The sequence below is a fragment of the Grammomys surdaster genome, unplaced genomic scaffold (assembly GCF_004785775.1).
Source record: "Grammomys surdaster isolate TR1022 unplaced genomic scaffold, NIH_TR_1.0 243, whole genome shotgun sequence".
NCBI classification, from domain to species: Eukaryota; Metazoa; Chordata; class Mammalia; order Rodentia; family Muridae; genus Grammomys; species Grammomys surdaster.
This window is the reverse complement of record NW_021604688.1, coordinates 5,664,024-5,677,029: the sequence shown is the minus strand read 5'-3', so window position 1 is coordinate 5,677,029 and position 13,006 is coordinate 5,664,024. Positions and strand designations below refer to the sequence as shown.

The 13,006-nt window shown below is 43.3% G+C and overlaps 1 protein-coding gene across 1 annotated transcript in view; it reads right to left on the bottom strand.

The window, feature by feature from the left end:
* The window catches only part of Fhod3 (formin homology 2 domain containing 3), a 416,588-nt gene that overhangs the window by 120,388 nt on the left and 283,194 nt on the right, over positions 1-13,006 (bottom strand). The window contains exon 10 of the mRNA XM_028774845.1: positions 6,622-6,863. Within this exon, the coding sequence (XP_028630678.1) occupies positions 6,622-6,863 (242 nt within the window). The remainder of the gene's footprint in view (positions 1-6,621; positions 6,864-13,006) is intronic.

Here is a 13,006-nt window from a genome sequence, read left to right as displayed (position 1 = left end):
AATAACTAATCAAAACCAATAAGTAATACAGCTCTTTAAGACCACCAAGCTCAAGTATTCATTTGCCCTGAATGATGGTTTCTTCCTCAGGGAATTTAATTAGCTCCCTGAAACGAAAACATTGCCCCCCTCTTAAACACGTTCTAGCCCATCAGAGTGTCTTTAAAGGCAGTCATGTTTGATTGGGTACAAGCTCTAAGCCATAACTGGTCACTGGTCAGCAGTACAATCTAGGCAAGTTCTCTGTCTATTAAATAAAAAGGACACTACAACTTTCTCCATGAAAATTACAACACATGAAAAACTGCTTAGCACCCCACACAGCAGATAGCAAATGTGGTGGATGTGGAGGTCAACCTTGTGAAGGCAAGAGTGGGATGGAGAGTGAGGTACCACAGGCTCCTGTGACTCCTTGAAGAGTCCTGATCTTCTGTTCAAGGCAATAGATGAAAGATAGCTCCTGGAACACCAGTGAGACAACAAAAGGAACCAAGGCCAGGGTGGAGGCTGTTTCCCTGTCTTCACCGAAGTCCTAACTGGTGGTGACGCTCCCCCGACTCCTTCTGAGTAACCATGTCAGGCAGAGCTTTTACTGGGACACAGTGACAGTGTGGTGATATGTGATTGGCTGAGGATTTGGAATTGGCTCAAACATGGTATATAAGCTTATGTGCTGCACAATAAACTCAGATCTGCACACTGATGCTGCTCTCCAGAGTCTGATTCCCAGGATTCATCACATGACTCCATTGCCTTTCATCTATCCCCCATCCTCAGTCCTGTTCCTACAAGTGAGTGCTTCATGAGTGCTACCTCTACTGTCAGTTATCTTCCTGTGGAGGAAACCTTGATCTTCCCAAGTCTACCATCTGGGTGACATTCAGAATCTCTTTGGAGTTGAGCCTAACACAATCATGAGAGTAATGTTCAGAGCCTGGCTTTACTATCACAGCTTTCTAGCAACTTATCATGGCTATTGCTTTATAGTAGGGACCAGACAGTATCACTGTGATGCTCAGAAAGCTTTATCGAGTATGTAACCATCCACCAGGCAACTGGGACCTAGTGGTTGCTGGGAGTTCTTTTTCTTCATTGGTGTAACTGCCGATAAGTTGCCCACACTCCTGTAAGTAACACCAGCTAAATTCTCTGGTACTTGGAGCTGCACTTGGGTCAAATAATTTGTTTCTGTCATCACTGTCCTATCTGTGGCAGAGGGATCAGTAAAAGCTCACACAATACCCTATGTTTTTATCCTAATGACTTTTCAATTAGTTAAAATAGATACTTATATTTCAAATACAGCAAGCATGTCTTTATCATTCTTCTTCTAACTTACATGGAAAACCCAGCAACTCTTGTATTTAGCCTTTTAACTTCTGTGTCAACCATTGACCACATCAGCAACTGAAGGAGAACCGTTAATCTGGCCTCCATGTTCTACCTGCACATCTCTGGTTATATGAGCCTGTGCTTCTATCCCAGAACAGGGTCATGAGGCCTGGCCTCAGACCAGCACACCTCTGTTATGTAATTATATTGCTGCCTTGCCAATTTGTTTCGTGAAGGTGTCACATTCCAAGATGTCAATTTTTTGGAATGTGATAGACTCGAAGCTGATTAGAACTGGCTGTGTTTGGTTGCTGATTGACTCATTCCTTTTAGTCAAGCCTGTCCATAACTGAATTAAGTGTTACTTGCTGAGAATCTGAAGAGTGAAATTTTGCTAAAAGAGATAAAACAAACACTAGAAAAAGGGTTCTGCTATAACTTACATAAGCCAGAGTTACCAGGATTAAGACATTCCACAAATCCATTCTTGCTAAAAAAAAATGCTGTCTCTGTAATAGCTGTAAAATGCCAATGAACCCCTTATACCAGAAATAAAATGTACAGACCTGAATTTTTAACAGATTCATGGTATTTTCTGAATCAAGTTAATTTTGCTCCAAAGTTTGGTATGTGAACATTTGAGGCAGGTACACAGAGTCCCATAATCTAAATAAATAAATAAATCTACCTTGACTACCATGTCTAACAGCCATTCCCAATCCTGGAAGCATTCCAAGAAGGAAGCGAAAACTCCAGCCAATTACTTGCGCTTACTAAGGCATGGTTCCTGATGTAGCCTTCACATACTCCAGAAGAGCTAATTCTTCAGTGAGGGGTGTCCTGTGCATAACAGGACAGCATTCCTAGGCTCTTTCTACCATGTGTCCACAGGATCCAAGCACTCCAGTAGTGATAACCAAAAACATAGCCAGGTGTCCCTTGAGTGGTAAAGCCATTTCTGGTTGAAAACTACTTCCTTGGGGATCACTAGAACTGAGCTTATCTTGCTGTGACCTCCCTAACTCCCCCATCTCCCCTGCATTGTGTCATTACCCCCTCCCCCCCCACCAAGCTCTGTACACCCAACCCCAGCTTATCATCCACCCTTCTCCAACTTCACCTGTATCATAGGAATTTGTGATCAACAAGATATTCTTAATCTCTTTACGGGGTTTTCCTCCCAGAGTCTTATATACCCTAAGCTGTCCTCAAACTTGCTATGTAGCTCAGGATGACCTCCAACTCTCAATCTTCCTGTCTCCACTACCTGAGTGCCAGAGCTATAAGTATGTGCCATCACATCTGGCTTATATGATGCCAGGGATACAGCTCAGGGTTTGTGCATGCTAGGCAAGCTGTTCTCCAACTGAAGCACTTCACAGCTTCCTTTTCCTTCTTATTCTAACACCAACTATAAGATTCCCCAGTCTCCCCATGTGGTGTGGTGGTTTCCCTGTCCTTACTCACATCTTCCTCATTGGCAATTTCACCCCATTTCCTCCAAGGTTCTCTAAAATTAGCTGGCTCCTGAGGACAATAGTTGGTAAAATACAACCAGTGAGCTCAATTTGGCCTAATGTCTATTTTAAAGAGCCTTGACATTAGTATAAAATTTGCATTTATAACGGTTGGGGGGGAAGCATTGGATATTAGTATTTCCTGACATCTAAGATTTATATGACAGCCAGTCATCACTACCCTTTGGTACACATGGCATAAGTCTAGATCTTCCATTCCCCAGCCAGCTGTCATTGTGCACAACTTGCCAGGCTCTCTTCCATGTTCTGAGAATACACACATGACTGAGTGCTAGATGGGACTGTGCAAGCATCAGTTGACTTAGTGAGTTTAAAATTACCTCTGGAGAGTGGAATGTTGTGTGCAATTCAACAGGATGGGGATCGGAGTTGCACACAAGGTCCTGTGCAGTGTTTCCTACCAGAAACACTAGAAGACATAACAGAAGGAGACCTATTGTATGTTGAGAGCAAGCACCTGGTTGAACAGGGGCATGCTTGGGTAGGTAAATCAAGGCTGGAGACTGTGATAACGAGTAGGAAATATGTGGTAGAATAGGGGCTCATGAAAGAAAGAGCCCGAGCCTATACATGCACTCTACTGGGTTCCTGCTTTAGGGTAGACAAATGTCAAGAATGTTTTAGTCCTTTGGATGAGTATAGATGGTAGCCATTTGGATGAAATACACTGTTGGGGTTTGGGGGGTTTGCTTATTTCTGCTAATTAGATGACCCCAAATAATTTTCTCAGTAGTAAGTGAAAATGCTTTATCTTTCTGCTTATAATCAGATCTACAAAAATAAAATACAAAGATGAAATTCATTATGGTATACACATTACATAAAAAAGTCTCAGGTAACAATAAACAATTGAACAATGATCAATAAAGTCTACCTTATTTGGGCAATGGCCAGTGTAGAAGTCATAGCATAGTAATATGAGTTCAGGGTCACACTATCATTAGTAAAATGATAGCAATAATCTGACAGGCTTATGTCTGTAAGGAAGCTTGATCTGGAGGCCTTTTCAATTCTTCTTGAATATTTATATTTTCTTCAGTGAAGACATGCCCATATGAAGACCAATTCTTTTTCTAAAGAGTCTGAAGTGTAAGTCTTGTCCAATGCAAATGTTTAAGAGTAGGTAGATGGGAAGTAGCTCTGAACTCTAATAGCCAAGAATTGAGTTTAACTCATAGTTCGGCCCTTCCCCTACTCCTGCATCCACTGCAAAGCCCACCATACCTGCTGGCTGGTACTTGTCCCACACTGTTCAAGACAATCTTTATGAGAACTAAACTCAAATGATGTGAGCAGAGAGACCCACACACATTTCCAACACCATGAATCTCCTCCTGACCTCTCACAGTTCTCTTGTCTTTTCCAATGTGCTGGCATCATTTGGGTCACAGAGGATAAAACCCAGCCTCTGAGCCCTCCTATGTGGCATTGACAGGAACCTTACTACAGACAAGAATCAACTATGTCCAAGGATTCACAGCCTTGCTTCCCAGGCCGCCAGGGTGGCTTGAAAAATAGGTCTGCTTGATTCTGAAGTCTTATTTTGAGTGTACAGATGTTGGGCAGGTGCCTCTGTGAAGCACAAGGAGACTATTTCCCATTTTCTTTCTCACCATCTTTTCCTACTTTGCACCCTTGCTTTGAGGAGAATTCCACCATTGTCTGCCACCCTAGATTCCCTCCAATAGGCTTTATGGGCAAAGTTATTTCAAAGTTACAAGAGTGACCAATGTCTTTTCTTTTCAGCTTCATACTTTTAATTTACGTTCATTTCCTACTTCGCAGTACTAAGGATCAAACTCAGGGCCCCGCATGTACCTGGCAAGAACTGAGTGACACCCCAGCTCTCTTTGCTATCCTCTAATCTCTACAAACTGGAAATATGCATACTTCTTGGAAAGAACAAAACAAGCATCGTGCAGAGTGGTGTCTCTATGTCCTCTCCCTATCCCAGATTCAATTCCTGCTGGGCCTAGAACCTGGAGACTAGGAGCTGCTCCTAGGACGATCCCCTGCACTGCTGTCATCCTTGCCAACTAACCAGAAGATGCAGTCACTCAAACACACAATACAAGAGCCCTTGAAAAGCAGGAGAGGAAGAACAAGGCCAGAAACAAGCACAGCATGAATCAGAGTGAAGAATCAGTGAGGCTGACAAGGCTAGCCCCTGCCTGCCTTCAGGTTTAAGTAAATGGTTTTCAGCTACTATGTGTACATTTTCCTCAGCCTCCTCTGAGTTAATTTCCCAAACTGCTAGCTAGGATCAGTACTAGGTAAGTGCTTCAGGTGGACTGTGCTTCAGTTCTGGATGAGTTTCTTCAAGGTCCTGAGTCACAAAATGTAATGCTCATGGTAAATCTTCCTAACTTTAATCTATTTAGAAGTTTGGGACTTTCACTAGAGTAAAGCTGGTCATACAAACTCAGAAACTGGACCTCTGGGGCCATGACATAGAAAGGTACCATGCATGCTGCACATGCCTCTCAAACCAGGTCCTCCTCCTCCTGCTTTCTGGTTAGCAGGCAAACAGAGGTATAGCCTGGTATATGGCCATGCAACTCCATGAGCACCACACTGCTTGGACTACATCTCTGTCATGGAGATGGTGGGCTAGTCTCTCCGCAATGGAGCTTGGGAGGAACCCACTCATTCTTGATGACTGACTTTCTAAAGGTTGTCAAATGTATACTGAGTTATTTTCTCCTTCTGCTGCCAGGTAGGCTAAATTTGACTCCCACACATATTTCCAGGATGAGAGAGAATGGTGGCGCCCTTGATAATGATATGAAAACGCCTTGCATCTTACCTCAGCAGCAAATGAATAGGGTACCTCTGAGGCCTATTATTCCAGCGACTGGACAGCATCCACTTGGAGCAGCTGTCTCAGGGCCTGAAAAGCTGGGCTATCCTTCTGTTGTTTTCCCTAGAATTATTCCAGGCTCCCACAGGTACTGTCAAGCTTTCTTTTTTGAATCCATAATAATTTCTCATAGGTCTATGGGTCCTTCTTTTTCTTTCTCCCTACCTCATTCTCTTTCCCCCAGCTCAGATACAAGGTTAATAAAGATCATCATACATTTGTTGTCTACATGTATATGTATCTTTATACCTTTGAATGGTCCAGACCTATAATAGACATTCGATAAACATGTTTATTGAGTGAGTAAATGCTGAAATGAGAATGTGCTGAATATAAAGAGATGTCTTTAAATTTACATATGTTTACTCTACATATCTAAAACCAGTCTGTGTATGGCTACACTCAAGAGCCTCCAGCCTTGCATTGCTGGGTGGCATACCCTTTACTTGTAGGCCATGGCTTTGGACTTGGATTTTGCTGTTTTGTAAAATACTAGGTGGGTGGGGCTGGAGAGATGGCTCAATGGTTAAGAGCACTGACTGCTCTTCCAGAGGTTCTGAGTTCAAATCCCAGCAACCACATGGTGGCTCATAGCCATCTGTAATGAGATTCAACGCCCTCTTCTGGTGTGTCTGAAGACAGCTACAGTGTACTCATAAGTAAAATAAATAAATCTTAAAAAAAAATACTAGGTGGGTTAAGTACGGTCAAGTCTATGTTTGCCATCAGAAGTAGCTTAAATGGAAGCTCCCTGAGGGGCTTATGGTTTAGTGGTAGAAGAGAGGCAAGATGCAAGGCTAGGAGGCCCTACCATCTAGTGGAGAAGGAAACTGTGGTCAGTCATATGATCTTTCTCTTTCTACTTCTTTCCACCACCAGGGTTAGGCTTACTTTTCACAGAGATCTCGAACTTGGCTAGGTTTGAAGGCAGGAACCGACTGGGAGCAGGGGCTGGTGGGAGCTGACAGTGGGCTCTTGATATTCTGGATTGAGTGTCTACGGCTCCTTCTGCGGTCAAGGCCCTGCTGCTCACCCACTGTGCCACCAGAACACATGCTGGCCCTCCTCCGGTCTCGGTGCCCACTGGGGGGTGGTTCAGCTGTCTCATCACCATCTTCATGCCTGAGTGCCACCTGGAAAAGCATAGTATATATGATACACTTTATGATATTCTGAAGCAGAGTATATATGATAGCATTTCTCAGGCCTTGATTGTGACTGTATGTCATCTCTAAGTGGATTTAAAACTGCTTTTATTTATTTCCCTACATCGCAGGCCTCTGCTCCATCTTAAAATGACCCTCCCATGTGTAGTAGTCAAGCTCGATCTGCAATTGCACAGTGTCTGGTCAATTGTATGGACCAAATACACGAAATTGTCAAAAATCTAAATGTTTTCATCAGATTTTCATCACTGTGACTCAGTCTCTGAGCAAGTCAACTTAAAACAGAACGATTTGTTTGGGCTCATGGTGTTAAATGGTTCGGGCATGTTTGGTTCTATAGAAAGACAGTGATGTCACAGTGGAAGACCATGGTGGAAGAAAGCTGCTCACACCCTGACGTCCAGGAATCAGTGAACCAAATACCTGCTACAGGACATTTAGGAAAAAGAGAGTCAAGCTGCTCACTCCATGGTAGCCAGGATGTAGATGGTGACACAGAGAAGACTTTTGTCTTAAAAGGCCTCCCCTCCCCAACCCCAGGGGCCTACTTCTTTCACATAGATTCTTCTTCCTTTTTACCATCACTTAACACTGCAACCAAATAGTGTGTCCATCGGTCGTTTAAATTTTCCCTCATTTTACAGACCAGACCAGCTCTCAGTGAGTAGATCCAATTGAACCTGTGGAAGACAGTTCCTATGCAAATCATAGCACTAATACGGACCTCACACCCACACTTACACTTGCCTGGCCATCATTTCCTGTCTTGCCTTGGCTCTTCTCCATCCTAGGAGGCAGAGGCTTTCCTGAGTCCTCCTGGATTCCACACCTGATCATTCCTGAGCTGACCTTCCCAAAGAGGGTGCTCAGAGGGAGACAACACAGGTGAGAGCTACAGACTCCAGAAGAACAGGTGCTGGTTTCCCTGCTAGTCTTTCTGAAAGGCTTTCTAGAGCAGTATGCACTGTATGATTCCAGAAGCCTACTTGACAACAGCTATGCTCCTGGGCAACCTTCAGTGCCCGGGGTGGAGCTTGCACATACTGTAACAAAGATGGGACAGAATGCTTTAAAAAATATTCTCACCCAATAGGCAGAGGAAGGTGGGTATCTGTGAGGTTGAGGCCAGCCTGGCCTACATGGTAAGTTAGGATAGCCATGGCTACAAAGGGAGACCTTGTCTACACACATACACACACACACACACACACACACACACACACACACACACACACACAGAGAGAGAGAGAGAGAGAGAGAGAGAGAGAGAGAGAGAGAGAGAGAGATTGATTCTCTAGGGCTGGTGAGATGACTCAGTGAAGGCACTTTGCACTAAGCCGAGAACTTGAGTTCAAATACCTTAGGAAGCCATATACAAAGCGTCCCTAAAATGTCTTTCAATAATTTTTTCTTCAAAAGTGATACATATTTATACAGAGAAGAGACTCACACTTTTGCCACTTTCGGTTTTATAGGCAAAGCACGGGCCATTTGGCCCCATGTACTTCTCTGCCTGCCTTTTATCAAAGGTTACTTTACAAAGGTCTGTGTGACTCCTTCTGCAGAGACCCTGCATATCCAGCTCTGATTGTGCTCTAGGCTAAATGATACTCTCTCTAAAGCAATGGTTCTCAACCTTGCTAAGGCAGTAGTCCTTTAAAACAGTTCCTCATGTTGTGCTGACTCCTAACCATAAAGTATTTTCATTGCTTCCTTATTACTATAATTTTGGTGTTATAAATCATGTAAATGTCTGTGGTTTTTGATGGTCTTAGGCAAGCCCTATGAAGGGGTCATTTGACCCCCAGAGGGGTCATGAGCCCCAGGTTGAGAGCTGCTGCTCTAAAGCTTTCTGCTCCATTTGATTCTGCAGTGTATGACTTGCCTCACCTTACTCCGGCAGCAAGCTTGGCCCCTCAGCCTCTCTTGCCCTTCTTCACAATTAGCTTTGCACATCTTCATATCATATCATATTATGTCATGTCATGTCATTTTCCTTAGTGTTGAGCAGACCTTTGTATGCAGTCGGCTCTGCCACTAATGAACATGATGTGACCAGCAGCAAGTCTCATACTCTCTGGTCCCTTGGTGAGAATAACTGTACTTGTGAGGCTATCTAAGGTGGAGAGTGTCTCTGTGGATGGTACTCAAGCAGGGATGCCCTCCTCTGACGAAAGCACAGATGTAGTCAGGAAGCTCCCATACTCTTCCATTACACAGAACCACTAGGTTAGGCAACTGGCAGCCCAACTAGACCAGGCTCAACTAAGCCGAGCAACTTGTTAGGCTGAGCAACTGTGGGGCACATGGTCCCACATGTGTGCCCAAATCTATACAGTTTCCTTGTTTTGAAGATGTTTACAACTTGATCCTGCTCAGAGAGAGAATGAAGGAATAAAGAGCCGATAGAGATCGGGGAATGTTGTATGGTTTCACATCTCCAGGACAGTTTTCTGCAAAAGCAATGGTCTGACATTTTCACACCTATGTTCCCTTGGCAGGGGGAGCCTGGCTAGGGTCAGTGGCTCAGCCACTCCTGTCAAAGTTCAGGGGATTCTAGCAGTACCGAAGACACTCAGCTGATGAACAACAGGCCATCTACCTTCACCCTTCACCCCTATTTCTTCCAACCACAGCTTTTAGATAAGACAGATTTAGTGTGAACGTCCTAAGTGAAAGATATATTTTATAATGAGTACTCAGATATGTGAAAGTGATTTGAAATCTTTTGGCCATTTTATTCCCCTAGACTTCACTCTCAGACACAGTGTTAAAAGGGCAAGACCTGATGAGTTCACCTAAGGCTCAGCCTTGCAAGATCTCATTGGAAATTCCCATTCTTAGGAATCCTGTCTGGAAGGTCAATGTGTGACAAGTCACAGTTGTCGTCTCAGCTTTAAAACTCTAAGTGGCACTGTGTGGACAAGGCAGAGTTTCTGAGTGTTTCTAGTTTATTTTCCCCCATTTCTGACAGAACGCTCTTAGACCATCTGAACTCCCCCTGACCTAAGTGCTCACTCTGTTTCTTATTAAGCACACATTTGCAGCGATATGAGAGGGTCTGAAGCACCGTTCAGATATTTCTAATTCTTTGTCTAACCTCAAAGGGCCAAAGATCAAGTGACATTCCACTCACAGTCCCTTCCTGAGAAGCAGAGTGTGCAGGAGTCACTTTTGTTGGCCTGTGTCAAGGAAAGGGGAGACGGCCAGAAAGTTTATGTAAAGAAAGGAATCTGAGGAAGCTATTCAGGCAATGCTGTGATGTGCAAGTCACTAGGAGAATTTCTCAAATTCAGATCCATGACAAAACACTGGTCAAAAGAGGAAGGGACAAGAAAAGAGGAAGAAGAGGAGGGTGAGGAGAAGGAGGAAGAGGAGGAGGAGGAAAGAGAGGTGGTGGTGGTAGTGGTATAGTCAGGTGTGGTGGTATACCCTATAATCCCAGCAACTTGGGAGCTGAGGCAGGAGTATTCTGAGCACAAGGCCAGCCTGGACTGTACATAAGCCCCTGTTGTAAGTAGGGGCAAGAAGAGGGGATACAGTGAATATGCACAATTGCTGTAAAACCTCGGATACCTTTGATTCTAATTCTTTTTAGTCAATACCCAGAGATGGATGGTTTCAATGCTAGTCTTTGCATGGTATTCTAAATCTCCTTTACTGTGGAAATTTCAGACACAAGAGACAGGGATGAGAACAAATGGTGTGACACGTCCACCACCCCTATCAGTGTACCAGTTGCCAACACAGAGTCAATAGTCCTCGTTTACAACACCTCCCGTGCCCTCTAGCCCATGACCAATTTTTCAAAGAGACATCCAAAATTATATCATTATCATCTGTAAATATTTTAATATATATTCCTAAAAAGATTGCTAAAACCATAACTACTATATTATTGTCCCGCTTAATATAACTTCTTAATATGATCAAATATTATTTTTTGGTGAAAGGCTCTAGGGAGAGAACACAGGGCCTGTGCATGCTAAGCACATCTCCACCCATGAGATACACTGATGGCTGTATAGTATTAGGTCTCTAGTGACTTACACACCACCTGTGTCATCCCATCGCACCTAGGCTTAGTTGTGTAACTTGCTTTGAGCAATTCAAACATTTTTAATGGAGCTCAAAACCAATACCATTTCTCTGAGTTGTTATCGTTATGTGGCTGTGACCCATGACAAGCAGCTGTCTTAGTAGATGTGACCCTTTTCAAACTGCTATCTCACACCTACACAATTCAGATGTTAGGTTAGGTGCAGGCCAGCGCCGTGACAAGAGACTGTGATAGCAGGCTTTGGCCACAACACAGTGCTATAGACGCTCACACCTGCTTCCTTACCTGCATCATTCCCTATACTGAGGCTGTGCTTGGCCACATGACTTGCTTTACTCAATATGCCATCAGTAAACATGGCACCAAGCCTGGCATTATTTGTGCTAGTCCTGCTTTTCACAAAAGCTGCTGTCCTGTGAAGAAGTTGGGATCATGTACGTCCTAGACAAATCAAGCCAGATGATCAATGCTAAGTGGGACCTTCCAGATACAGTAAGGCTACCAGGTAGCTGAACCAAATAAAAAATATCTTAGTTAAGCCAAGCCAAATTCCTGATTCTAAGAACAAAGATCAGTGGCTTTTGTTTTATACCTGTCAATTATGGTGTGTTTGTTACACATCAGGAGATAACTGATATACATACATACATACATATATACATATCAATAATCTATGGAATATATATACATATATATATATACACACACATATATATACATACATATATATATACACATATATACATATATACATATATACATATATACATACATTCTATTGAATGGAAAGCTCTCAGGAAAGGAGAATCATTTGTTAACAAGTTCTAAAAATAACATCTATTTCTCAGCCTGAAGTCTCCAGCCTCAAAATGTCTCTCCTTACAGAAAGAACAATTTTAGAGCCAAAAGCTAACACATATGATCTGACAAAAGATTTTTTTATCTTGGTCATTTATATATTTAAAAAAAATCGCATGTGGTTATAAATTTTCAATAAGTTTAATTAAACATGGATCAAATCACCTTTCTGAAATGGAATTAAATTACACAAAACTAGGCCTGTCTCAGAAAGCCCATGACATGTGGCCACCAGACATCCTGCCCCAGTAGGAAGCACTCTAGAAGTCTACCCAAGATCTCTGCAAGCACTTGAGAAATTCAAAGTCTTTTTGAGGAAAGTATTGGCTCTGTATATAGATTCTTTTTGCTTTTCTTGCACATATTTAAAGTTGGCTGCCTAGGACAGCAAATTTTTTCTAAAAATGCATTAACTTTCAGATAGGAATGAGGACCCAGACTCTGTCTGCTACCTAAAATATTTGGTTGTCACCCTGAGTTATAACTTGGGCATCAGAATAAACCATGCCCTTCCTGAGCCCCACCTCTGGCAGTACTATCATACACATGTGTGATGTTTGCAGGAGACAGTCATCCAAGCACTTAAGAAACTTTAGGCTGCTGTGCTGAGCCCTGCTTTCGAAAGAGGCATGGAACATAGAATTTAGGGTTGCTCAAAATGACAGACAGACAGGATTGTCATGAGAACTTCTAGACAGAGGCATGGATACCAGAAACATTTGCTTTTGAACAGTGGGGGACTGGGAACAAGTAAGAGAAGCCCCTTGCCAACAAGGCCTCATGGAGATGACACTTCAGAGAGTTTGCCAGCCAGCAGGAAAATAGAGAAAAAGAAGGCTGAGGAAAGAGGAGAGGAAGATAAAGGCTCCTCAAGTGACCCAGTTTCCACAACCAGGAAACAGGAGTGTGAGCATAGTTGAACCACCAGAGGCACCGAGGGAGACTGGGGCCAAGTGAAAGCCTACCATAGGCAGACCATGAAATGAGGAGTAAGCTAGCCCCACCGCTGAGCAATCCTGAGAGCTTTGCTTCCAAGGAAACACCATGGTACATGTTCTTCAGTACAGAATAGCTCCCAGCTTCCTCTGTGTTCAAGTTCTTGACCCACATATTGTGGTCTCCTGGAAGGCTTGTAGGGACAAGACTGTTAACCCTATTCTTAAGAGTATCTGATTCGGGAGATCTGGGTGGG